The sequence below is a fragment of the Beta vulgaris genome, chromosome 2, assembly GCF_026745355.1.
Source record: "Beta vulgaris subsp. vulgaris cultivar EL10 chromosome 2, EL10.2, whole genome shotgun sequence".
NCBI lineage: Eukaryota > Viridiplantae > Streptophyta > Magnoliopsida > Caryophyllales > Amaranthaceae > Beta > Beta vulgaris.
The window spans coordinates 54,703,579-54,726,726 of record NC_079203.1 but is presented as its reverse complement, the minus strand read 5'-3'; the positions used below and the strand labels follow the sequence as shown (position 1 = coordinate 54,726,726).

The following is a 23,148-nucleotide window of genomic DNA, read 5'->3' as shown; positions in this document are numbered from 1 at the left end:
CACTGAAGAGGACCCAAGATTGAAGGCGGTGGCAGTAATGAGGTGGCCGACATCATCTCTAATGATAATACCTGCTCTTCTATTAAGGTTGCATATACGAAGTAATAATTTTTCCAAACACGATCATAGTATTGGTATTACCTCAAATTTCGAAGATTTAGGTCCTTAGGATCATGTCTTGCCCCTTCGGAAAGGGATCCCCATATCTCCCTCTACTCGCAGACTTCGGGGTGCAATATCTTCATCTCAATAAATTAAGTTTAAGGTGTAAGAAGTTCAAATAAGTTCAGTTCAGTTCAGATTAGTTTCAATCAGGTCCAATAAGTTCCAATAAGTTGAATCAGGTTCAATTAGGTCTAATAAATTCTGTTCAGTTCAGGTTTAATAAGGGTGCGTTCTTTTCACCTGAATAACCGAACTTCTCTGAACTGAACTTATTAGATCTAATTGGACCTCTTTCAAAATTTAGACAATCTTACGATCATTCAAGTGAAGATAACGCAACATTCTAACTTACCCTATTTTTTAAAAAAATAAAAACAAAGGCAGTGAGGTTTTGGGTTTTTGTTTCAACATTTTGCTATTCTGCTACTCTTTCTTCATTGACACAAGAGAGAAAGGTAGTGAAAGATAAGGCAAGCAAACAACAATGGCGCTACTACATCAAGTATATTCAATCCCACTCGCACGTGCCTCCATTCGGTCACGTGCTTTTGCCCTCACAATTTCATGTCGTTCTATTGTTTCTTCTCCTTCTGCTACTACTTCAGCTGTTACTAGTATTAATACGACTAATACGACGCCGTCTAAACTTCCAGAAGCATCTCCGGCACGTGCGTCACTCTCTGACTCACGTGTTCTTCTGGGTATGTCAGAACAAGAACTTCAACAACTTGCCATTGAATTTGGCCAGGTAAAAACTAAATTAAAAGTTGTTGTTTTTATAACCCATGATTTTAAATTTATTTTTTTAAATATTTTTTTCATATTTTTTTTGATGTATAAATGTTTTGGGAATTTAGCAAAGTTATAGAGGAAAGCAGCTTCATCATCTACTTTATCAGAGGAAGGTTAAAGAAATTGAGGAATTCACTCAATGTAAGCCCTTTAATTTGTTTTTTTTTTTTTTTTAATTTCTTTGTAGGTTTAGTTTCATGGTTTTCTTAGTTGTTGGTACTTTGTACTTATATCTTAGAGAATTAGGAAAATTTAACTGGAGTAGCATAAAGTAGTATGTTTTTGTGAAGTTGTATACTTGTATTGATTACTTACTAATTAGGGGGTGTGGTTATATGTGGGGGAAAGTGCCACAGGCATTGAGGGATCAGCTGCAAGAAGCAGGATGGAAGGTGGGGCGATCGCCGGTGCATCATATGGTCACTGCTACTGATGGCACAATCAAGGTTGAACCCCTTGAAAATTACCCATTTTGGTTCTTTGCTGAAATTATTAGTTCCTTGGTTTAGAAAGTGTTGTGTGATAGTGTTATGTGAGTTTCTTGGATATGTTGTTCTTTTTAAAGTGATTGTGAAATGATTTGTTGTGTATGTTGGGAATTTGATTGTCGAATTCAAATGCTTTTGGTGATGGGTATTGGAACATTGGTTCTCTTACAATGCTTGGATGGATAGAAATTGGGTGTTTACTATAATTTTGACGTGTTGTTTGGCAGACCGATAAGAAATGGCAGTAAAGATAATGATAGCTAAATTTTTTTATCTCCATTTCCACTTTGGAATGTGGCTTGGCAATGAAATATTGTGAAGAAAAACACATCTTTCTGGATACACTGCCTATCAAATAGGACCCCAATGCTTTTTGTAGGTTGGAAATTCCCATGGGGAGTGTAAAATATTGCTCTCTCATTGCACAATAATGTTGCTGTACCCTATAGGTGTTTGAGGAAACTTGAGTAGTTGCATATCTTGAAAAGCACTGAAATTGCGTATGAGACTGAGGAACAAGTCGTCAATTTGACAATATCTTTTTTCTTTTGTGACTATCGTATGTTGTCATGGCCTAAGCTTCTTGGGAAAGATGTGGCTTTAACTGATGTTCATGATGATAATGAATGCTTTCTGTTTATTTGGGTCTACATTGGCTTCAAAGCATCGTACTTTTGTTTTCTGCAGTTACTGCTAAAGCTGGAGGATAACAGGTTGGTTGAAACAGTTGGAATACCGGTGAAAGACGAAAAGGGTTCAGTAAGGCTTACTGCTTGTGTTTCATCACAGGTCATTTTCTGAAACAGGCCTTTATTTCGAGAAAATCATTGGCCTCACCTTAAAATCTTATTTTTTTTGTGCATTAAAAGTTTATGTTATTGCTTGTCCATCTGATCTTTCCGAGTGATGCTACTATTTATGTTGGTGGATTAGGTTGGTTGCCCATTACGATGCTCATTTTGTGCTACTGGGAAGGGAGGTTTCTCGAGAAACCTCCAGAGGCACGAAATTGTTGAACAGGTTTAATCTCTATCGTTTTATTGAATGGCCTCTCTTGTTTTTTTCTGAAAGTATGGAGTCCTGGTATGTAGCTTCACATGTCAATAAATTGAGCAAAGTCAGAAATGATTAAGGCAATTACAATATCAAGGAGTTATTCTATAGTGCTTGTAGAGGATGCCATGTTCCCATCTCTGGCTATATCTTGAGTTGTGTTTATGAACAGCTTCTCAAAATCCATATATAACAATATAACATTATGATATTTTTTGGTCTTCTATGCAGTTACTGTTTTCTCCTTTTCCTTTTTGTAATATTTGAAGAAAAATTTAACGTGAATATGGGTATTTTAATATGTGATGAGTTAGTTTACCTTTTCTTCTAAGTTTTATGGCATCCATATCTTAATTCCTTTCAGGTCTTGGCTATAGAAGATCTTTTTAAGCATCGCGTAACGAATGTTGTTTTCATGGGGATGGGGGAGCCAATGCTCAACCTGAAATCTGTTATTGAAGCACACCGATGTTTGAACAAGGTAAGTAGCGTGCTCATTATGTGTTCATTTGAAGAATTTTATTCCTTACATCCAATATTTATCTTCCCAAATATAAATTACAGAGAGATTAAGAACATTTATTGAATGTAGAATAAAAGGAAATGAATATGAAAAGGGAGAGAAATAAGGGTGTATCTGATGGAGAGAGTGAGTAAGAGACTAACTTATATAGGATATTGGAAGTCAATTAAGATTTAAGAGGCACCTCAAAAGTTAAACTGGGGACATAACTAGCCAGCTCTCTAGTTGTAAATTATAAAACATAGCTTTACTTTCTGTTGGGGGTGCTAGGCAAATATCCAGCTCAGCCTTTGATGAATTTGTATCTTAAAAGACTGAACCTTGGTGGTAGTGGATGGCCTGCCGTGAAAAAGATTCAACAGAAGACAAACAAATCCGCACTTGAAAAGCTACGTCTTTCCTATCATGGTTAGTGGTTAGTAATTTGTGTGGCTTGACCGGTTAGATTAGTCAATTTACTTCACCTAGTTGCATTCTTAGCTTTTAGAAGCCAAGGCCCAAGCGCATTAAGTCCTCAGTCTGGACCGACATTCTCATTTCTCTTGGAACAGAAAGAAAAAGGAGGAAATGATGGTGAATCATCTCAGATTTTCTACTCTCTTGCCACTTCTTTCTAGGATGTGAGTTCGATTCGAAGAATTGGCTTCTTTTTGAGAGAGATGATAGATATGTTGTGTGTGTTTTTCTATCTTTTTTTTAGTTTTCTGGCATGTTATCATATTCTGTGGGACTTGTCATGTCAGTGTAGTGAGTGTACAAGTTTTGTCCTTCACCCTCATCAAAATTGGCTATGTCTAAATATTTCAGGACATACAAATTGGGCAGAGAATGATAACGATATCAACTGTGGGAGTTCCTAACACAATCAAGAGATTGGCCACCTACAAACTTCAGTCTACATTAGCCGTCAGGTGCATCACCCTGAGAATATCTACAATCACTTTTGGGGATAATATCTGTATATTGTGCTAAAAAAGTCTTATGGTCTACATGTTTATCTACTTGTGTGATTATTGGTCTAAATTGTTAGGAGCAGTACCATGCTCTTCATGCATTACCTTATGTGGCTATGTGTGCTTAAGCTGTTTCATGATCTAAATACACTGACAACAAACAATTAATGTGGATCCTGCTACGACTGATTCGTGATTCTATCATATATTGTTGTGTAAAAGAATTTGATGTAATCAAGTGCGGTGGTCCCAGACTCCCAATTCAGGCTCTTACCACATGGGGTCATGATCAGTTTTTATTTGAAATTTGAATGGGATGAGCCTTTTGACGTGCCGATATGAATCCCAAACAGCCTTGAAAGAGTTCTTAAAGATTTCTCCATGATTCCTTTTCAGACTTGTATATTGGCTTTCTTAATATCTCTCCTGGACTTAGGGAAAAGTTGCAGTTAAGTGACCCAGGAGACTTCTTGTAAATCATTGTTGACATTAGTCTCCGCTTGGGTCTTGGAAAGGTCCTACAACTGTGCTTTATATTAGATTTGCTGAGTGACCCAGGAGACTTCTTGTAAATCATTGTTGACATTAGTCTCCGCTTGGGCCTTGGAAAGGTCCTACAACTGTGCTTTATATTAGATTTGCTGGTCAATTTCATTGAAATTGTAACAGTTTCCTAAAATATGAGGCGATTGGGCTGGTTACTATATTATATTTGGATGCAGGGACTATAAAAAATATCCCCATCTTTTCCCCCCACAATTACTACTCCCTTTTCGTCCTATTCATTATCCGAGTATCCGACTATGTTTGTACAAGTTTTTTGGAAAGTGAAATTGTAGAGTGAAAATAGGCAAATTGTAAGGCCTAATGCTAGAGGAAAAGATTACTATAAGGAGCATGTTGCAACAACTAAATTGGGATGACCCAAAAAGGAAACTGTGTCAACTAAAATGGGACGGAGGGACTATTGATTGTCGTTATTTTTTGTAGTCGATAACACTACATTACATCAGTATCAAGATCCATGCCTAGTGGTGATGGTCTTTACTCTTTACTAAACAACCTTGCACTGTTACTTGTGATTCAGCTTACATGCACCAAATCAGAAGCTTAGAGAAAAGCTCGTCCCAAGTGCAAAAGCTTACCCGCTGGAAGCCTTGATGCAAGATTGCAGGGATTACTTTCTTGAAACTAACCGACGAGTGTCTTTTGAGTACACTCTTTTAGGTACTGCATTTAACTAAATCTGCCATTGGATTTGGGGTGGGGAGATCACAAGAGTATAACTAGCCAATGTCTGTTTCAGCTGGAGTAAATGACTCAGTGGAGCATGCAATAGAACTTGCTAAGTTACTACTTCAATGGGGACGAGGCCATCATGTGAACCTGATACCATTCAATCCCATTGAGGGCTCCGAGTACCAGCGACCCTACAGAAAGGCGGTATGTTTACTCTCTCTTGTAATTCTGAATGCTTCTAGTTTCTAAAAGGTTCGTTATTTGAACCACCTCCCCCCCCCCCCCCCCCCCCCCCAAACCCCCTAAGAGAAAATCAATGTGTTCAAAATATGATGTTCGGTAACCAAATAAATTAATTTTGTCATATTAGCATAGAAGGATGAGGGTTGGACAGGGGAGATTCAGAGGAGGCTGCTTCGAGATAGTGTTCGGTTGGCTTTACAGCATAATTAGCTTTCGTGTTTCCTTGGTATGGTTTGTAAAGGGATGGAAAATAGTTTATATGTGTGGAAAATAGATCTTTCATGAGTAGAAAAGTTTTTCCTTTCCAGATGAATGAATATCATTTTTTATCGTTTCTTACCTTCCTTTTTCTCCCCCTTCTCTAGCTTTTCTTGTAAGGTATCACACAAAGGGAAACTGATCTACAACAGTATTTTTCTGGGAAGAATCTTTAATAGATACGCATACGTTTTACAATTGTTGCAGGTCCTCGCCTTTTCTGCTGCTCTGGAGTCCCGCAAAATAACCACAAGTGTACGTCAAACAAGGGGTCTCGATGCTGGTGCAGCTTGCGGACAACTGAGAAATGAGTTCCAGAAGACACCTTTGCTCAATGACCCTGTGATTCAGGAACCTGAAGATGTTGCTCTTGCTTGTTGATGGCATACATTGAGATACATTATTTCACCTTTGCTATAATAAGCATACAGAAGAAGCTTGCGTAAGCTGGTGCCCGAGAAATCTGGTGGTTTCAGCTTTCATCTTTGCCAAAACAGAACTGTGAAATAGTGCTGAGACCAATATCTACAAATGTTGAGAGGGAGAAAACTGATCCTCATTGCTACAACAAAGTGCAAAAGATCTACTGCATATGGATATTATGGGCTATGATGCTCTTCAAAGCTTGGATTTTCAAATATGTGTATAGTTGTGCAATATTAGCCATAATTATTTTTGAAACTATGTTACTGATGTGTTTCCTATAGAAATTTTGTTGTTTATGTAGTTTTGATTAGGAAGTGAAAGAAGATACTGTATTTGGTTGATCATTGAAAATTCACAAACATGCATACGGCTCTGTAGGCCTTCATATATTTGATGCCTCTGGTTACTAGTTCCTAAATACTACCTCCGTTCTTTTTTAGTTGCAACGTTTGACAAATTGCACTATTCATGTTCTCTTATTTGACCACATTTATTGATTTATATGTTAAACAAAATATAGTCATGTGGGGTCTTGTTTGATTCGTTTCGATGTAAGCTTTCATAATATCAAATTTTAATAATTTTTACTTACATACAATTAGAGATAAAACGATTTGAAATTATACATTGACAAGCGTGAAAACATTGCAACTAAATAAAAACAGAGGTAGTATTAGACAAGTTGACTATTTGTACACATATCTAAATTAGTGTTTTATGCTTCTAATCTCATTTTGTGAGTTCAGACATAAATTCACAAAATGAAATAAATTGTTGTTTACGTACCCCTACGCAGATTTCCCCACCCCTCCCCCATCCCTATCGATTTTCACACCCTCCCCCAACCCCAGTCGATTTCGGCACCCAAACCCCCACCTCCGTCGATGAACAACCCAGAAGCCCACATGCGAGCCCAGAAATCTATGGGGGTGGGAGGTTTGTGAAGGGAAATCGTCTGGGGTTGGATGGGAGGGTGCGAAAATCAATAGGGGTGGGTGGGGAAAACGCAGGGGATGTTGGGATAAGGGCAGCGAGGAAGGGGGGTTATGGAGGGGGATGCTGGGAGGGTGGGGGATGGGGTGGTGAGAAAGGGTTAGGGTAGGGGTTAGGGTTAGAGTTTAGGGTTAAGGTTAGAATTAGGATTAGGGGTTAATTAAGGTTTAAAATAGAAAATCAGAGTTAATGACTAACGACAGTTAACGCCGTTAGTCACTAAGGGTATTTGGGTGTATTATGTTAAAATTGAGGAGTAACAGGTGTATTTTCAATAGTACGATGGTACCTGATGAATTTCGTGAAAACTCGAGCATTTGGTGAAAAAACCAATTTTCTAATGTAAGTAGTAAACTTACCCTTTTTTTTTATTAACATAAAAAAACATAAAATGTCGAAATGTAATAATTATACAAGTACTTAATGCACCCCTGAATTACACAGGCTAGGTAGGCTAATAAAATACCCTAAACGACAATCATCAATTCATCACCCTCCTAACTTTAGAGACCAGCATTTTCGGCCGAATTGCATCAAAAAACCCTAATACGGAATTCGAGGTACGAATTGATCTTCAAACCTCGTTTTAGGTTTTTTTTTCTCCTTGGATGAATCTACTTTTGTTAGACGATCTTTTGTTGCGATTTTTCAGGTGATATCTCATCTCTCGCGATTTTTCAGATCTACTTGATGTGATTATTCATGCGATTGTTATTTTTTGTTTCATGAATTCAACATCTTTTTTCTTATCTCATGTTTTTAGGGATGATTTACATGTTATAAATTTACGATTCAAATTTTTGGTGTAAATTCATAATTTCATGTTTGTTTCTTGGAAGCAATTAGCAAATGAGAATAATTTTTTTATGTTGCCATTTGTAAATGCGCAGAGTTTCATGTTGTTTGTTTCTTTAAATCAATTTTTAATCTTTGTGCTTAGATATGGTTTCAGGTGGAATATTTGCTTCTTTTTCTTTTGTTCGGATGAGTTGTTTAGAATTTAGCTTGCTTTATTTTGGTTTTTGATTCATAATTTATGAAGTCTTTTTTGTATATAGTCTTCTATAGATTTGGCTCGCTCATATTTGAAAATAACTAATGGATGTATTATGCATTCTTTAGCCCACATCATGAGGAGGTATAGCCCTGGTTATTACAGTCCTCCAAGAAGGGGGTATAGTAGTCGAGGAAGAAGCCCTCCAAGAGGAGGATATAGCCCCCCGAGACGGGGTTATAGTCCTCCGAGAAGAGCATATGGTGGCTATGGACGACGCAAGGAGCCAAACCATGGAAGCTTGTTGGTCCGAAACATCCCTCTCGACTGCAGGTAACCTTGTTAAATGTGTATTCATGGTTTATGATGTTGTGCTCTTGTTTTGCAGGTTGTTTATCTCGCTTGAAGAGTTCTTTTTTTTTATAAAAAAATTAACGACTGCAATTAATGACTGAAAGCTGTGTTGCTATTGTAGACCTGAAGAACTTCGAGTTCCTTTTGAAAGGTTTGGGCTTGTCCGTGATGTCTATATCCCGAAGGATTATTACACAGGGTGAGATGTTTGATTATTTCTTTGTATAGTGTATACTCTAGAATTCTTATATGGAGAACCTGAGGTCCTGACGTCTGGCCTTTATCTCATTTTGATTTAAACAAACCATTGTTTAACCTTATTGATGTGATTGATCTGTCATTTCAACAAATTTTTGACCCCAACGGTCATCAACCCTGTTAGGGCGTTGTGTAGGTCTCATAGCTATCATACATCTTAGCTTCAGGTTTCATTAGCAAAAAATATTTTTTGGGACGAGGGTAGAAATATGAGGTTGTCATGCTTAAGTTTGGTAGTAGATGCTTGCTATATTACTTGGATAGTGGGTACAAAAAGTGATATTTTTCGAAATTTATCAGGCATTTCTCTTTGATTCTCAGTACGATGTTTTTTGAACTGGTTTGTCAGGGGGTATATTGGTTTGAAGTTAAACAAGCCCAAGCCCCACTTTTGATGAAGACCCACACTATATGTTTGATTAACATACTGCCTGCCAAGATTTTAGGAGTAATGTTATAAAGAAGAATCTTCCTAATGAAGAGAATTTATATGATGATTCAATCAATAGAAGCTTGGTGAAGAAGATGAGTGATTGTTGATGAAATGAAGACAAGATGATTCAATCTATAGAAGTTTGTCAGGGTTGAAGATTTTCATTTATATTCAAGTGCTTCATTTATATACGCGCATGTGAAGAATTTCAAGTCCCATTCCTTTGAAGTTGCCATTCACATTTTTTGAGTGCGAATGGAAAGGTCAGTTCCTTAGTTGTGGACCCTGTGTTGCATTTTGTGTAAGGCTATGGGCTTCTTGTTAAGGAGGAGCTTGCTAGATAAAGAATGAGGTATATGTAATGACATTATGGTCTAGCATCACTCACTGTTTGCTGCATGCCTTGTCTCCATCATTTAAGTGCTGAATGTTTAACTTAATTTTGTGAACTGGGGCACAGGGAACCTCGTGGCTTTGCCTTTGTGCAGTTTGTGGACTCTTATGATGCTTCGGAGGCTCAGTATCACATGAACGGTCAGATTTTTGCTGGGCGAGAGATAAGTGTAGTTGTTGCCTCAGAGTCCAGAAAAAGGCCTGAGGATATGCGCCGGAAGACCAGGCAAAGGTGGGCTTGCCTTTTATACTCGACCTTGACTTTCTGTGATATGAGTGTACCTGGAGATTGAGAGCGCTTACTTGATGTTTGTTCTTACATGTTGTGTCCTGTGCAGAAGTGGTGGTCCGAGATATGGTGGACGAAGATCGCCTGGTCACAGTAAGTGTTGATCCTAATGCTGTCATTGTAGCCAATCTTCCACTCAAGTTTATTTCTCTGTTTGGATTTGCCTTGGTCCTCTTGGCATTTACGTTAAGCTCCTTAAGACTTTTTATATGTTTCTTTATGTAAATTCTCTTCATGATGTCAATTATAATCTTTGGTAAAAAAATGTATAATTGATAAGCGTGGTGTTATATTATGTTAGACCATGGTGTTGTTGCTAGAGTGTAGCTAACCTTATCTAATATTCTGCAGCTTCTTTGTTTCTACCAGTCTGGCGATCGACAGTTATTGCATCCATATTATATCCTGTTTTTTTTTATGGCTGTTTGGTTCCATGTTATAGTAGGCTGGTTTACAATGGAGAGTAACACTGTCTTTGCCTCCTTTGAACACGAGGTACCCTTAGGCCTTAACAGCCTCTCCCCTAGTCAAATTTCGTAAGGCAACCCTGACCAACCAGGCAAGTCACCCTCAGTTCAGTCAACCTCAGCCACCGTTTTTTTTCTGTTAACATGACTTTATAATGTCTCATGACCACCAAGAAACTTTGTTTTCCTCTCTGGCACTACCACAACACCATCATCATTGCCTTGTCAGGGGCCTAGACGTCAAAGTTTGCTAGTTTTATCCGGCCACCAAGTATGGATTCAACCGGCAAGAGTCATGATCTAAGCCATAATACTGAGAAATGAGATGGGTTTGCCAGTAAGTTTCGTTTTCTCTTGTAGATCTACTAGCTTGGCCGCCGGAACCCCCTTTTTTGTACCTTGTGTTTTGGTTTAATACTTTAATATGTCTTTGTTTTTGCAATTTGAAGGCCATCGTCGCTGGCAAGATGGCCTACCATTTTTGAGTGCAAGGGGCTTGTGGAGACTAGGAAGTGTGGTTTTGAGTGCAAGGGGGGGATGGGGAGCATCAGAATTCCATTGCCTGTGATAATGTTAAAGTTGTGTCTAACCTCTTTTTCATCATCGAATTAGAGAGCTTTGTAATTAAGTAAAGCTAGGCCAATAAGTCGTGATTTCCTTACCATAAAGAGTTAGCACAAATCACACAGAAATCATGAAGTACACCACCTAGGTGTTTTATATAGCTCCTAGAAACCTATGAGATTTGAGACTTGTTGAAAGGCTATATAATAAGGGACCTATATGAGGGTTTAATCTAACAAGCCTAGCTATTTAGAAACAACACTTGCCCAAGTGCCACAAACATATAGCAGACAGGTACAAATACAATTGAGCGAATTGCAGCTTACTACACGATTTGCCGTAGTGTTTTCAATAACTTTAACTAAATGAAGTTTTGGCAATCATATGTTGTTGACTTCGTTATACTCTCTGTTGAATCCCCTTTTTTATCCTACCCTGTTTTGCTGAAGCCAAAATATACGAAAGGCATGTTTGCGCTGTGTGACTTTGGTGCATGAATTATGATACCATACTCAATTATGTTTTTCGAGACAAGTTTGCACGCATCAGTTGGTCAATCTCTTACAAAGGATTTATGTTTTGCTGCCAGGACGTTCTCGTTCACGTTCAGTTTCCCGCTCGCCTCATTATCGTTCTGGTTCTAGAGGAGGTCATCGCTCTAGGTACATACATCATCAATGCTAATGTATTTATACAAATGTCTACCATAGCCAGAGGAAGTTAATATCTTACTTTTCAGGTCCATTTCGGCCTCGCCTAGAAGACGTGCTGAGTACTCGGCTTCTCCCAGTAGAAGACCTGTTGATCGCCCAAGATCCCCAAGGGATTCTCCTCGCGCTGATGGTCGTAGGTCATATTCCCCTGATCCTGAGGATCGAAATGAAACTGCGAATGGGTATGAGAAGCAGTTATCTGATTCTTTGTGCAATTAATTGGTTCAAGGGCTTTGAACTAGTACGAGATGTTGATTTTGTTCATATTGGACTTAAATATGTTTTGAATGTACTTGAGAAGTTATACTAGAGGCTTCATGATATTAAATCTCTTTTGTAGGAAAGCCAAATATGAAGCTGAGGAAGAACAAGGTCTCAGAGCTTCTCCAAGGCGTGTTTCAAGATCACCATCTGGCTCAAGATCTCGATCCGTAGATGCATCTCCAGCACGAAGCGGATAAGCAGTGGGATGATAGTCTTGAGACGCTGCTTGATCTTGGTGGATGATCTCCAGGATAGTTTATAAACTGCTTGTTCTATTAGTTTAAATGTCTCATGTGACCAGGATATGTGATAATGAGGGACGCATTCTGATGTTTTCGTATGTGAAGTTAGTACTTATTTTCTTTCTAGATAGTTCAGTGTTCTCTATAGTATGCGTGCTCTGTCAATTCTTATGGACAAGGGAGAAGGGACACAACATACTTCATTGTCACTCATGAACTAAAAAAGCTTGTCATACCGCTCTTTCTCTACAACTTTCTATCATTCTCAACAAATTATCATGTGTCATAACCAATTTTACTAAATACTCCTTCCGATCTTTATTAGTTTTCCCGTTTTTTTTTCCATAAAGTTTTAGGAGAAATAATGTGGGACATAGAAAGAAAGAGAAATTATTATTTTATATTAAAATTGAATGTGTGATGGAAAGTTAGTGATCTCATTCTAAAAACAGAAACAAAAGCAATGGGTAAACTAATAAGGAAATCTCAAAAAGAAATATGTGTAAACTAATAAAATCTGAAGGTAACATTCCAATCATGATCAAAATGAAATTCATTATCCTCCTCCTTTCTTCAAGTATGGAAAAATTTCAGATTGAAGAGGAATATTTTAAATAGTAAATATAAGGAAATTTCAGATTGAAGAGGAATATTTTAAATAGTAAATAAAAGTATAGCAATATGTGTGATTGCATGTTTAATATAAAATATTTTTTTATTATAAAATAATTTTTTAGTATACAATAATAATTGAGTTGTTCACGAGTTTTTCGAGCTTAGCTTAGCTCGGCTCGTTTAAGTCTTGAGCCGAGTCACAACGAGTCGAGCTTTGACCGAGCCGAGTCCGAACTATTCGCGAGCTTGTCAGGCTCATTACCACCCTTAGATATCACTATTTGAAGCTATTAGTGTTCAAGAAGAAGAATGTTCTTTTGGCATTTGTACGTATTTTTTTTTTTATATTTGTTCTAATTAACAATTTTGATATGTTATATTCTTTTTGATGTTGTACATGTAATGAGCATGACAACAATATATGATCTTTGTTTTTTTTAACAATTTTTGCAGAATAATATAAAGTATATGTTACTAATTTATATAAAATATGAGTAGCATATGGGATAATCTAATGTTGTTGGCATTATGCTCAAAAATTTTCCTATAAGAGATTTTAACTTATCTTTAAAAGCAAAATTTACATAGAACAGGACAACGATATAAAAAGAATATTTAATAATTTTTTCAAAATCATATGATTATATATATTTATAGGTTTATTTATAATAAAAAAGAATAATTTATTGATATAACAAATAATATGTTGTTAGTTAAATCCAAACCTGGTCTGTCATCAATATAAAAACAACACATCTACCTTTTAGATTTAGAATGTGTTCTTTAAATAGATTTTGTATCTCTTTCAATAATATATGTTCTTTTTTTCAATTATCATTATATGTTCTTTTCATTATTTCCTAAGTTCTTATTATTAATGAGTCTCAGACGTCAACAATGTGTTCTCTTTACCATGAACAATTTTTTTTTATATACCTAAAATATGTGTTTTTTTAGTTTTAATGGTATGTTCATATATCAATGTGTTGTTTAAAAAAAACTAATAATAATAATAATTATTATTATTATTATTATTAAAAGTTGTTCATAGTAATAAAATGATAGTTAAGATATCAAATAAGTTGAAACCAAATCAGATTATATCATATTAGATTGGATAAGTTTATGGCCCTGTTTGGCACTAGCGTTTGAGGTAGCGGTTAGCGGTTTGACAAGAGTAAAACGCTACTTAAGAAAATTATGAGTGTTTGGTAAGGTAGTGGTTGTAGTAGCGGGTAGCAGTTGGAGTAGATAATGAGTAGCGGTTTTGGAACGTTAGTACAAGTAACGTTTGAGATTTAAAATTGGTAATATACATTTTTCGAGGGTTGAATATTTTCTTAGATTTATACATTTCTTTGAGCAGCTAAAAAGTCGTATACTCCATTGAAAAAACAAATTTTAAATTTAACTATTGAACGAACATATGAAATTGTTGTAGTTCACTTCATATTAGAATAAATGTCATTTATTGTCTTTTACAGTTTCAACCGTTATTTTTGCCAAACACTTCTAATTAAACAACTACTTTAATCACTAATTGCTAACAGTTACTAATAGTCAATAGACAACTAACAACTACCTCTAACAGTTACAACTATTGCAACCGCTAATAACAACTATTAGAACCGCTAGATTTGTCAAACATGCCCTATATCAAAACTCCAAAACTAAACATACCCTTAGTCAAAGGCGTCGCACCTACTTTCAACTTATCCAGCAATATATATTGAATTCTACACCAAAATAAACGCTAATCAACAAATCAGACAAGAGTTGTATAGTTGTACGTAGTCAAATTATTGATTGTTTGACTTTACTGAAAGGCTAAAGCCGCCATGAAATTTTGTTTAATTACTCTCTTATCATATGATTTTTCATTAAAATTGAATCTTTGAGAATTTTGTACTGATTAAGAAGGTACTTTCAACTTTGACTTTCAAGTTAGCATATCATCAACAAAGCCGCCTCAGACGATAGAATTATAGAAACGATAAGCTACTGCTTCATACGTTGTAACTACTAATAATAGTATAACTTATCGTATTTAAGAAACTAAACAATTATATATTACTCCATCCGTTTCATTTTAATCTACACAATTACATTTTTCACGCATGCGGCATGTCAATGTAAAATTTTGAGGACATATATCTTTAGTTTTGTAATTCTAAAAATTATAAAAAGTACCTATTAATAAAATACATGTTATGATGAATCTAACAAGATCCTACTTGACTGTATTTTCATCCGCGTATAAATCACATACGATGGTCAAATTAAAATATATGAATAGTGTAAAATATCAAAGTGTAACAATTAAAACGAAATGGAGGGAGTACTTCTTCCGTCTCATAATATAAGTTCTCCTTTTCTTTTAAAGTGACTCAAAATATAGGTTCTGTTTATATTTTCAATCAATAATTATGTCCAAAATACGCTCATGAAAATAATTTATTTCTAAGAAGTCCTTATAATTTCAGCTTCGAATGCACTAATATTAATGATAAAATGGAATCTGTTACCCTATTGAACTCTTCTACACATTAAACCATGCAACATTAATGTTTAGTTTTTATTTTTTTGTAAAAAAGAAAAAAATAATATAGGTGTTTCCCAATAAAAATGAATCTTTTTATTCAAATAAAACAACATTCCACTTTACCTTAATTCTCGCGTAAAAATAGATTAAGGACTTATATTATGTGACTAGGTCCGTCTAATAGGGCGCGTGCGAAGCGACCAACAACACATGACTCGCTTTTTAAAGGGTCCAAAAGTCTAAAAATTAAATGTTTTTTAGCCATAATATTGTTCGAACATACATGAGCTTTATTTTGTCAAAAATAGTTTAACAATGATATATTCAGTAGGAAATTTTATTTATTTTAAAACGCTAGAAAGTCCAAAAGGGATAACTCATATACTCAGAGTTAAGAATGTCACCTCTATCCAATTATAGTGTATGATGTATTTCCTATTTGTTCCTACTTATGACCTAAAAAGATATCAAAATGGCAATTATATATGTATGGATAAGATGGGTATATAACTTGTGTGTAAATTTGAACAATATTGACTTAACTTTGTATTATGGCATATTTCTGGTAGTGTACAAGTTTATGCAATATGGACTTAATTTGTACCACTAAAAAAAAAAAAAATTCACCACTTAGATAATGGATTTTTTTCCTTGAATAATGCAAAATTAGGTTTTAATTCCAGAAATGTACCAAAAAAAAAATTCCCTGCGTACCGTCCACATAGGACGGCACGCGAGATTTTTTTTCTACTTAAGTAAAACCTTGGCGCTGAGTGATATAAACTGCTACTTCAAGTAGCGGTTCATTAATGAAAACCGTTACTCGAAGTAGCGGTTTACTGAAATCCCCAACTTCAGAATTTGATATGTGCTTGCAACATTTTGTCCAGGTAAACCGCTACTTGATAGAGCGGTTTACGTGGGCAAAAACAAAAAAAAAAACAGTTTCTCGCGTGCCGTCCTACGTGGACGGTATGCATGGAATTTTTTTTTTTGGGCACATTTCTGGAATTAAAACCCACTTTTGCATTATTCAAGGAAAAAATTCTAGATAATAACTGCGACTTTTTTGTTTTTCCCTTATTTTTATTCAACTAAAACTACTTTCAATGATTAAACTGAATTTTTACCTAACTTGGTTGACTCTCACTTATTTTTCTTATATGCAAAATTAAAACTAAATTTTTTCTACATAGTTTATAAATTGATATTAATAAAATATTATATTTTTAAAGTTCAAATACCTCGACATACTGACATACCTCCCTGGCTAGCTCCCCATTAGAGTACTAGCCTACTAGGATTATCTATCTTATTATTGTTAACATTAGCACATCATGATGCTTTAGTATTAATCTAATAATATTCTCCCGTTGTATAATATATTGCTTGTTTCTTTTTTACATGATCTCGGAGATAAACATTTGACTTTCAATATCTTCAATTTCTTATTAATAAGAAAATATAAAAAGTTGATATAATGAAATTCCACATGAAAAAGTTATTTTATACAAAAATATTAAAAGAGACGGTCTAATTTTAATATAAAAGTAGATGTAGTCACTAAATGGATTAAACTAGTTACCGAAAAAAATTATTATGTCACAATTGAGCTAATTCTCTTTTTAATATTGGGTTTACAATTTTAATTTAAATAGGCGGTCTCTTACAAAACAAGCTCTATTTTATATACTTCCTTCGTTTCAATTTATTTGTGACATTTTTAAAATCACGGACTCCTAGGCAATTTTTGGAGATGAGAGAAATAGATAAAGAAAAGAAAAGGGTCCTATGTGATAGGAGAGAGATGGAGATATGTTATTAGTTATTAATCAAAATGAAAGTGTTGCAACTTAAATTGAAATTTTTTAAAATAAAAAGTATTACAATTAAATCGGAACAGAAGAAGTATACAAATGAAAATTTTTAATCAAAAATTTTAAACTTTGACCACAAAAAAGAAAAATTAAACAAACACTAAATTATGGAACGAAGGTCGAAGGAAGTAATTGAGAGCGGACCCTGGAGGCCTGGACGTACTTACATCAGATTGAAACTCGATTGGGTCAAAATTATCGTCCATTGAATATCAAATTAAAATTTTTAGATCTTCAATGAAGTTTTTTATATCTAACAGTTAGAGAGATGGAGAGAATATTTTTTTAGAGAGATAAAGGATTTTTAGAAAGAATATGATAATAAGGGTTTTTTGGGGTTTTTTTTAAGGCTGCGTTAATAAAGTGAGGCTGCGTTTAGCAATCCCCTTGATAACACGTCACAATTACACAAGTCTCTTTGGAAGTTCCAATTATTACCATTTACCAGTTGTGTAATTCATTGACTAGTTGATCGAAGCTGACTTTTTCTTCCCTACAAAAGAAAATGAATGAAAAGAAAAGAAACATTGACCTAGTCTTCTTCGTCGTAATATTATCACGTACCTAAAATTACGACTCAGCCTCATATATTGCAGCTTATATATATCTCTCTCTTCACAAACCCTGATTAAAATCCATAACTTGTTTAGAATTTCAAAGAAAAACTTCCCTCAAAAAATCAACAAAGAAAATTCGCAGGAAAACTTCCCTAAAAGAAAAAGAAAGAAATCGCAGAAAAAAGAACAAAAAAAAAAAAACAAGATTTTTTTTTCAGGGATAAGAAGAAAAGTTAGAAAAAAATGACAGCAGGATTACTTGAAGTATTAGTTGTATCAGCTTGTGGGCTTCCAAAACTTGATTTTTTGAGTAAGTTAAATCTTTCTAGGTTTTTTTTTTCTCTTTTTTAACCCTTCAATTATTTCTTTTTTAGTCTTGTTGATAAAAAAATAACACTTTTTATTTAATAATTTGTGTTTGATTATGATCTTAGTAATTTGTGTTTGATTTGGTTGGTATACAATTTACATTGTTAGCATGTAATGGTAATGTTTTGGAACCTAGGACTAAAGGCATGAGATTGAATAAGACTTTGATTTTACATGATTATATACTAACCTTACTATTTAGATAAACAAATATTACTGGCCCGTTTGGTAGTATTGTGGTTTTCTGTTTTTGGTTTTTTGATTTTCAATATCCTATGATATATGTCCTATAATAAATAAATAAATCAGTCAAATTTAGTGGAAACATGATGATTTTGAAGATTTGACAACCAAAAAGTAAAAATCACTTTTTTCTGGTTTCCTGATTTGGTTTTTAGTTTTAAAAAAACTGCAAACAAAAAATGATAACGAACCGCCCCACAGTATGTAAGTTAATCTCTTCTGGGGTTGGACAGGTTTGAGAGAACCACTCTTCTTCGAGAGTGGCTCCTTACATTCTTATGGACAATTTGTCCCATGATTAATGCTAATTGCTAGCTTTGATGTTTTCCCTAAAAAAAATTGTAAAAGATGATGAATTTATAAAATATATATCTTCAAAAATACTTTTTTGTTAGTAGTTTTTATGAATAGAGAGTTATAACTCAAAAGTGTATCAGGAATTGAGTAATTTCTTTGTTTATGCATGGCTTTGTGGCTTTACTAATGAATTTAACGCCTTAAAATCTACTAAAAACGTTTTTAACCAATTTCTATAATTCTATCAAGACTTCTCCTTTTCTTATTTTCAAGTTTCCTATTGTTAGAACTACTAAAGGTTTTTAACCAATTTTTCCTTCTCTTGATTTGCAGCAGACAAAATAGATCCCTATGTTTTGGTTAATTACAAAGGCCAAGAGAGAAAGACTCGTATTGCAAGAGGTTAGTATAGTTCCATTATTATTTGTTGTTCTTGCATTACATTCGCAAATTCTTACATATACTCGAGTGTACCTTTATTTGATTATACTCGAATAGTATATAATAACATGATGTTACCCTTAAAAGAAGAGTTTGATAGGCATACAATTAATTAAACTATTTTCTGTAGGACAAGGAGGTAACCCAGAATGGAACCAGAAATTCACATTCAGGGCGGAGTACCCAGGCTCAGGGAGTGACTACAACATCAATCTCAAGATCATGGACCATGATACCTTTTCTTCTGATGATTTCATTGGTGAAACTATGTAAGTTTTTCCCTTTTCTTTAATTTAATCACATTAGAGCAACATATTTAGAAACATATATAAGTACGTATATGCTGGTACCAAAGTATTCTATTTCGTCAATTTGGAATTAGTTTTTACGTCGATCATGTAATTTGAACTACTAATGTAATATCTGAATAGATGAATTGATTTGACTTATTTTGGCATCACAAGAAGTTTGATAAACATATGCTCTATGACCTTTACTTAGCAAAACAAAATTTTATTGGAAAACTTGACACCGGAGGTGCTGCTCCTACATATGGGTTATTGTCTTTTATAGGTCTCAACTGTTGATTTATTCTATGTAAGACCTAAGAATGAGCTGTTGTAACGTTAATAAGACCTAATTTAACTATAATCATTTGGACTATTGTGATTTTAATTTACCCAATTTGACGACCCTATAAAAATCAGAATAACCCATACTTAGTCCTAGAGATGCAAAAGCCGGGATCTATAAAAGACAATAACCGATAGTTAGAACCTCCTAGTGTCAATTTTTCCAATTTGATTTAGTTATTTCAAACGCATATTGAATCAAAAAAAAACACAAAGCAAACTATTGGATTATTCAATATGCGTTTGAAATAACTAAAAGTTTGGATTATTCCAGAATAACGAGTTATTAATTTCAGAACGGTGATAGTTTGGATCATTCTTGTCAATTTTTCCAAAATAGAAAACGAGTTATTAATTCGTAGGTTGGCATGATATTTTATAGGATTCATGTGGAGGATCTACTGGCTTTAGGAATGGATAATGGTTCTTATGAAATGAATTCTACCAAGTTTAGAGTGATTGGCAGTGACCAAAAATACCGTGGTGAGATCAAAGTTGGCGTCAAATTTACCAAGGTACAATCTCTCTTTCGCCTTGTTTTTTTACTATTGGAAAAATGTTCTCTTGATTAATTTGCATGGTCTTGCTGAAAAGTGGTAGTCTAAGTATTCTTAGAATTCATAATTGTACACCCTTATGATTTATCCTTTTTGCAAGTTTAAAGTCTTAAGCTCATATGAAAAGTATGCAAAAAGAATATATTAGCAAAATAAATCAAACAAGATTCCACACAACATGGTTTGACTTCTGCTCAAACCCTGTTCAGTGACGGATCCAAGAATTTATTTTGAGGCGTCAGTTATAAGTTTCGAAACTGATATTGATCGAGCATTTTTCAAAGAGTAGATTTGCTATAGCATGTAAAAATTGAAAACTAAAATGAGTGTTCTTGATTGGATTTTTCAGACATCAAATGACGATGATGATGAAGAGGAGATTGGAGGATGGAAGGATAGTTACGGTGATGAGTAACTAGCTTCCTTCATTCATCAGTTATTGATGAATTATTTGGATGATGTTAATCTCATTTATTTATTCATTTGTATATATATAACTTAAGTGTGTATAATTTTTGGCTAGTCTTTACATTTTGGTCTTATAATTGAAGCTCAATTAGCTTCTTGGTGTGTTATTGAGTTCTCCTCATATGATTTGAGATAGAATTTAGAGTTTAGTAGTGAATTGTACTTTAGTCAATCTAAGTATGTAGAGTTTTGATTCAATTGATTTTTTAAGCTTAAAAAGGCTAGAATTTCCAACATAATGGAGTGATTAATCTTGTTGGAATTATCCAATTGTACAAGTTTTTTTTTCTTCCATTTGGTTTATTTGTTTCTTTAATTTTTACAAGAATGATTGGTATTTTTATCGATGAGAAAATTAACATTGATTTTAGATATATGATCAAAATTGTAAATCAAAGTAAATTATATTCTTCACTTTCGAGTTTCGAATTGTATATAAGCATAAGATCACATGTGGCATTGAACAAAGCACATGTTTATAAAATGATCGAACAAAGCACATGTTTATAAAATGATCGAACAAAACGGGTGTATCCCAAATTAAAAGGACATAGAAAAACAAATAAGCACAATAAGATCATCCAGAATTCAACGACAAATTAAATATTGTTGTATGACAATTTTGAGTAAAATATTCCTAATACATGTTTTTATATAAAACAAATATTCCTAATACATGTTTTTATATAAAACAAATATTCCTAACAAATAATAGTACTTATAAGTGTTACGAAGCGGGTGCAATGAATATGTGGGTATGATGCAGCTACGAAGCGGGTGCGAGTACCGATACAGGTAGTGGGGCAGGGATGGGTACAAATACGTACCTGGTGGGGCGGTGATGGGTCTGGAATCTTCCCCCCACAATGAGTGGTGGGGCAAGGATGGAGATTGAAATTTTATGCGGGTGCGGAGGTACCATCCTCTGCACTTGCCGTGTCCAATTGTCATCCCTAGTTATTACAAATAATAGTATATTAATCATCAAGCCGTCTTAGCTCAGTGGTAGAGCGCGTGGCTTTTAACCACGTGGTCGTGGGTTCGATCCCCACAGACGGCGTTTTGATTTTTGGCTGCAGGTTAACGCAAATCTGCTCGTTTATTCTGTTGCAGAAAAGAGATCCCTTACCCCACTTTCAAAAATGATAGATGTAATTAACGTAGTGTATATTAAAAAAGCCGTCTTAGCTCAGTGGTAGAGCGCGTGGCTTTTAACCACGTGGTCGTGGGTTCGATCCCCACAGACGGCGTTACGAAATATGTGAGTTTTTGTGTATAAAAGTTTTTCTTGGCAAAAGAGAAGTAGATGTAATTAACGCAATATCTCTATTCTATATGGGAAGACAAGGGGGACACCAAAATAAGGGAAACTCCATTTTACCCTTCCTTAATTAAACAAATTGCAGTTACTAAAAAACAAGAAAATAACTACTTTATTATCCCTAACAAAAAGTAACTACTTTATTAAAAACAAGAACCACAGTGGAACTTCCCCTCAAAAAAAAAAAAAAAAAAAACCACAGTCGAACTAACAATTTACGATCCACATCATAAAAAAATTGTTTTTTTTTATAAAAAAAATCCCTAAATTAATGGTGAATAACTGTGGCATGCATTTTACAGTTTTCAATTTGAAAAAAAAAAACACAAAACACAAAACACAGAATACAAATACTCGCTTCTTTACTTCTGTAATCTTCTTGCTATCCTTCTACCTCTATATTGATTAAGATGATATTAAGATCTTGCACAAAAATAATCAGGTAAGTATATTGATTTTATTTTTCAATACAGTCGTACAAGTAACAAAACTGACATTGTTTTCTGGTGTGATTTTATTCAAGGAGTAAAGAGAAAGAAGACACATTTGGCAAATATTGTAAACTAACAACAAACAAAAAGTCAGGACTTTTGAGGAATTTTATCAAGAAAAGTGAAGTTAGAAGGTATTTTTGATGATATTCAATTGTAAGTAGTTTGTTTGAGAAATAGGAAAACAAACATTATAATTTCATACTAATTCACAAACTAAAACTATGTACCATATAAATTCTTTGATTTATGTTCAAACAAAATTAAATATTTCAAAGGTACCATTTTAAATTTAATTATCGAGGAAGAATTTGAAATCGCAAAATCCTGAAATTTGATTTTAGGTGACAATGGTAAGAGATAGAGAGAAGTGAGCGAGATACAACGCATTGAGTTTCGGATTTCTGAAAGATGGTAGAGTGGAAACCATAGATTGACTGATGAGTTGGTTTCAATAATGAAGGAAGAAAAAAAAAACTGGGAGATGGTTTGCACTTGCATTTCGTTTATTGCAATGTTAAGGTCCCAAGTTTTATCAATTAAAGTAAATACCTTCTAATGTTGGGTATTGTACAATTTTTTTTTTCTTTTCATGACTCTTCATAGATATACTATAATTCCCACCTTATAACTT

At 34.4% G+C, this 23,148-nt stretch overlaps 3 protein-coding genes and 2 non-coding genes across 10 annotated transcripts; all 5 read left to right on the top strand.

Annotated features, from left to right (window-relative positions):
- Window positions 1-535: 535 nt before the first annotated feature.
- LOC104904143 (hypothetical protein) lies at window positions 536-6,563 on the top strand. The gene is made up of 10 exons (XM_010692337.4): window positions 536-913; window positions 1,023-1,098; window positions 1,306-1,403; window positions 2,133-2,234; window positions 2,379-2,465; window positions 2,863-2,979; window positions 3,829-3,932; window positions 5,062-5,201; window positions 5,281-5,417; window positions 5,922-6,563. Exons 1-10 carry the CDS (start codon window positions 650-652, stop codon window positions 6,093-6,095), a joined length of 1,299 nt encoding a protein of 432 aa, XP_010690639.2. The 5' UTR covers window positions 536-649; the 3' UTR covers window positions 6,096-6,563.
- A 976-nt stretch (window positions 6,564-7,539) lies between these two features.
- Window positions 7,540-12,230, top strand: LOC104904150 (serine/arginine-rich SC35-like splicing factor SCL30). Of its 5 annotated transcripts, none has more exons than XM_010692343.3 (8): window positions 7,540-7,693; window positions 8,256-8,460; window positions 8,603-8,680; window positions 9,633-9,797; window positions 9,904-9,947; window positions 11,475-11,547; window positions 11,625-11,780; window positions 11,939-12,230. In XM_010692343.3, exons 2-8 carry the CDS (start codon window positions 8,264-8,266, stop codon window positions 12,057-12,059), a joined length of 834 nt encoding a protein of 277 aa, XP_010690645.1. In that variant the 5' UTR covers window positions 7,540-7,693; window positions 8,256-8,263; the 3' UTR covers window positions 12,060-12,230. The 5 variants fall into 5 exon arrangements, with proteins under 5 accessions (XP_010690645.1, XP_010690651.1, XP_019107197.2 ...); XM_010692349.4 differs by having other exon boundaries at window positions 7,583-7,785; XM_019251652.3 differs by lacking the exon at window positions 7,540-7,693 and having other exon boundaries at window positions 8,233-8,460; window positions 11,944-12,230.
- A 5,429-nt stretch (window positions 12,231-17,659) lies between these two features.
- LOC104904172 (16 kDa phloem protein 1) lies at window positions 17,660-20,996 on the top strand. Of its 2 annotated transcripts, none has more exons than XM_010692373.4 (5): window positions 17,660-18,005; window positions 18,941-19,006; window positions 19,176-19,314; window positions 20,060-20,192; window positions 20,584-20,996. In XM_010692373.4, exons 1-5 carry the CDS (start codon window positions 17,939-17,941, stop codon window positions 20,647-20,649), a joined length of 471 nt encoding a protein of 156 aa, XP_010690675.2. In that variant the 5' UTR covers window positions 17,660-17,938; the 3' UTR covers window positions 20,650-20,996. The 2 variants fall into 2 exon arrangements, with proteins under 2 accessions (XP_010690675.2, XP_010690670.2); XM_010692368.4 differs by having other exon boundaries at window positions 17,661-18,005; window positions 18,938-19,006.
- Window positions 20,997-21,690: 694 nt separating this feature from the next.
- On the top strand, window positions 21,691-21,762 carry TRNAK-UUU (transfer RNA lysine (anticodon UUU)). The gene has a single exon. It is a non-coding gene; the product is annotated as a tRNA-Lys (tRNA).
- A 118-nt stretch (window positions 21,763-21,880) lies between these two features.
- Window positions 21,881-21,952, top strand: TRNAK-UUU (transfer RNA lysine (anticodon UUU)). The gene has a single exon. It is a non-coding gene; the product is annotated as a tRNA-Lys (tRNA).
- The last annotated feature ends 1,196 nt before the right edge of the window (window positions 21,953-23,148 follow it).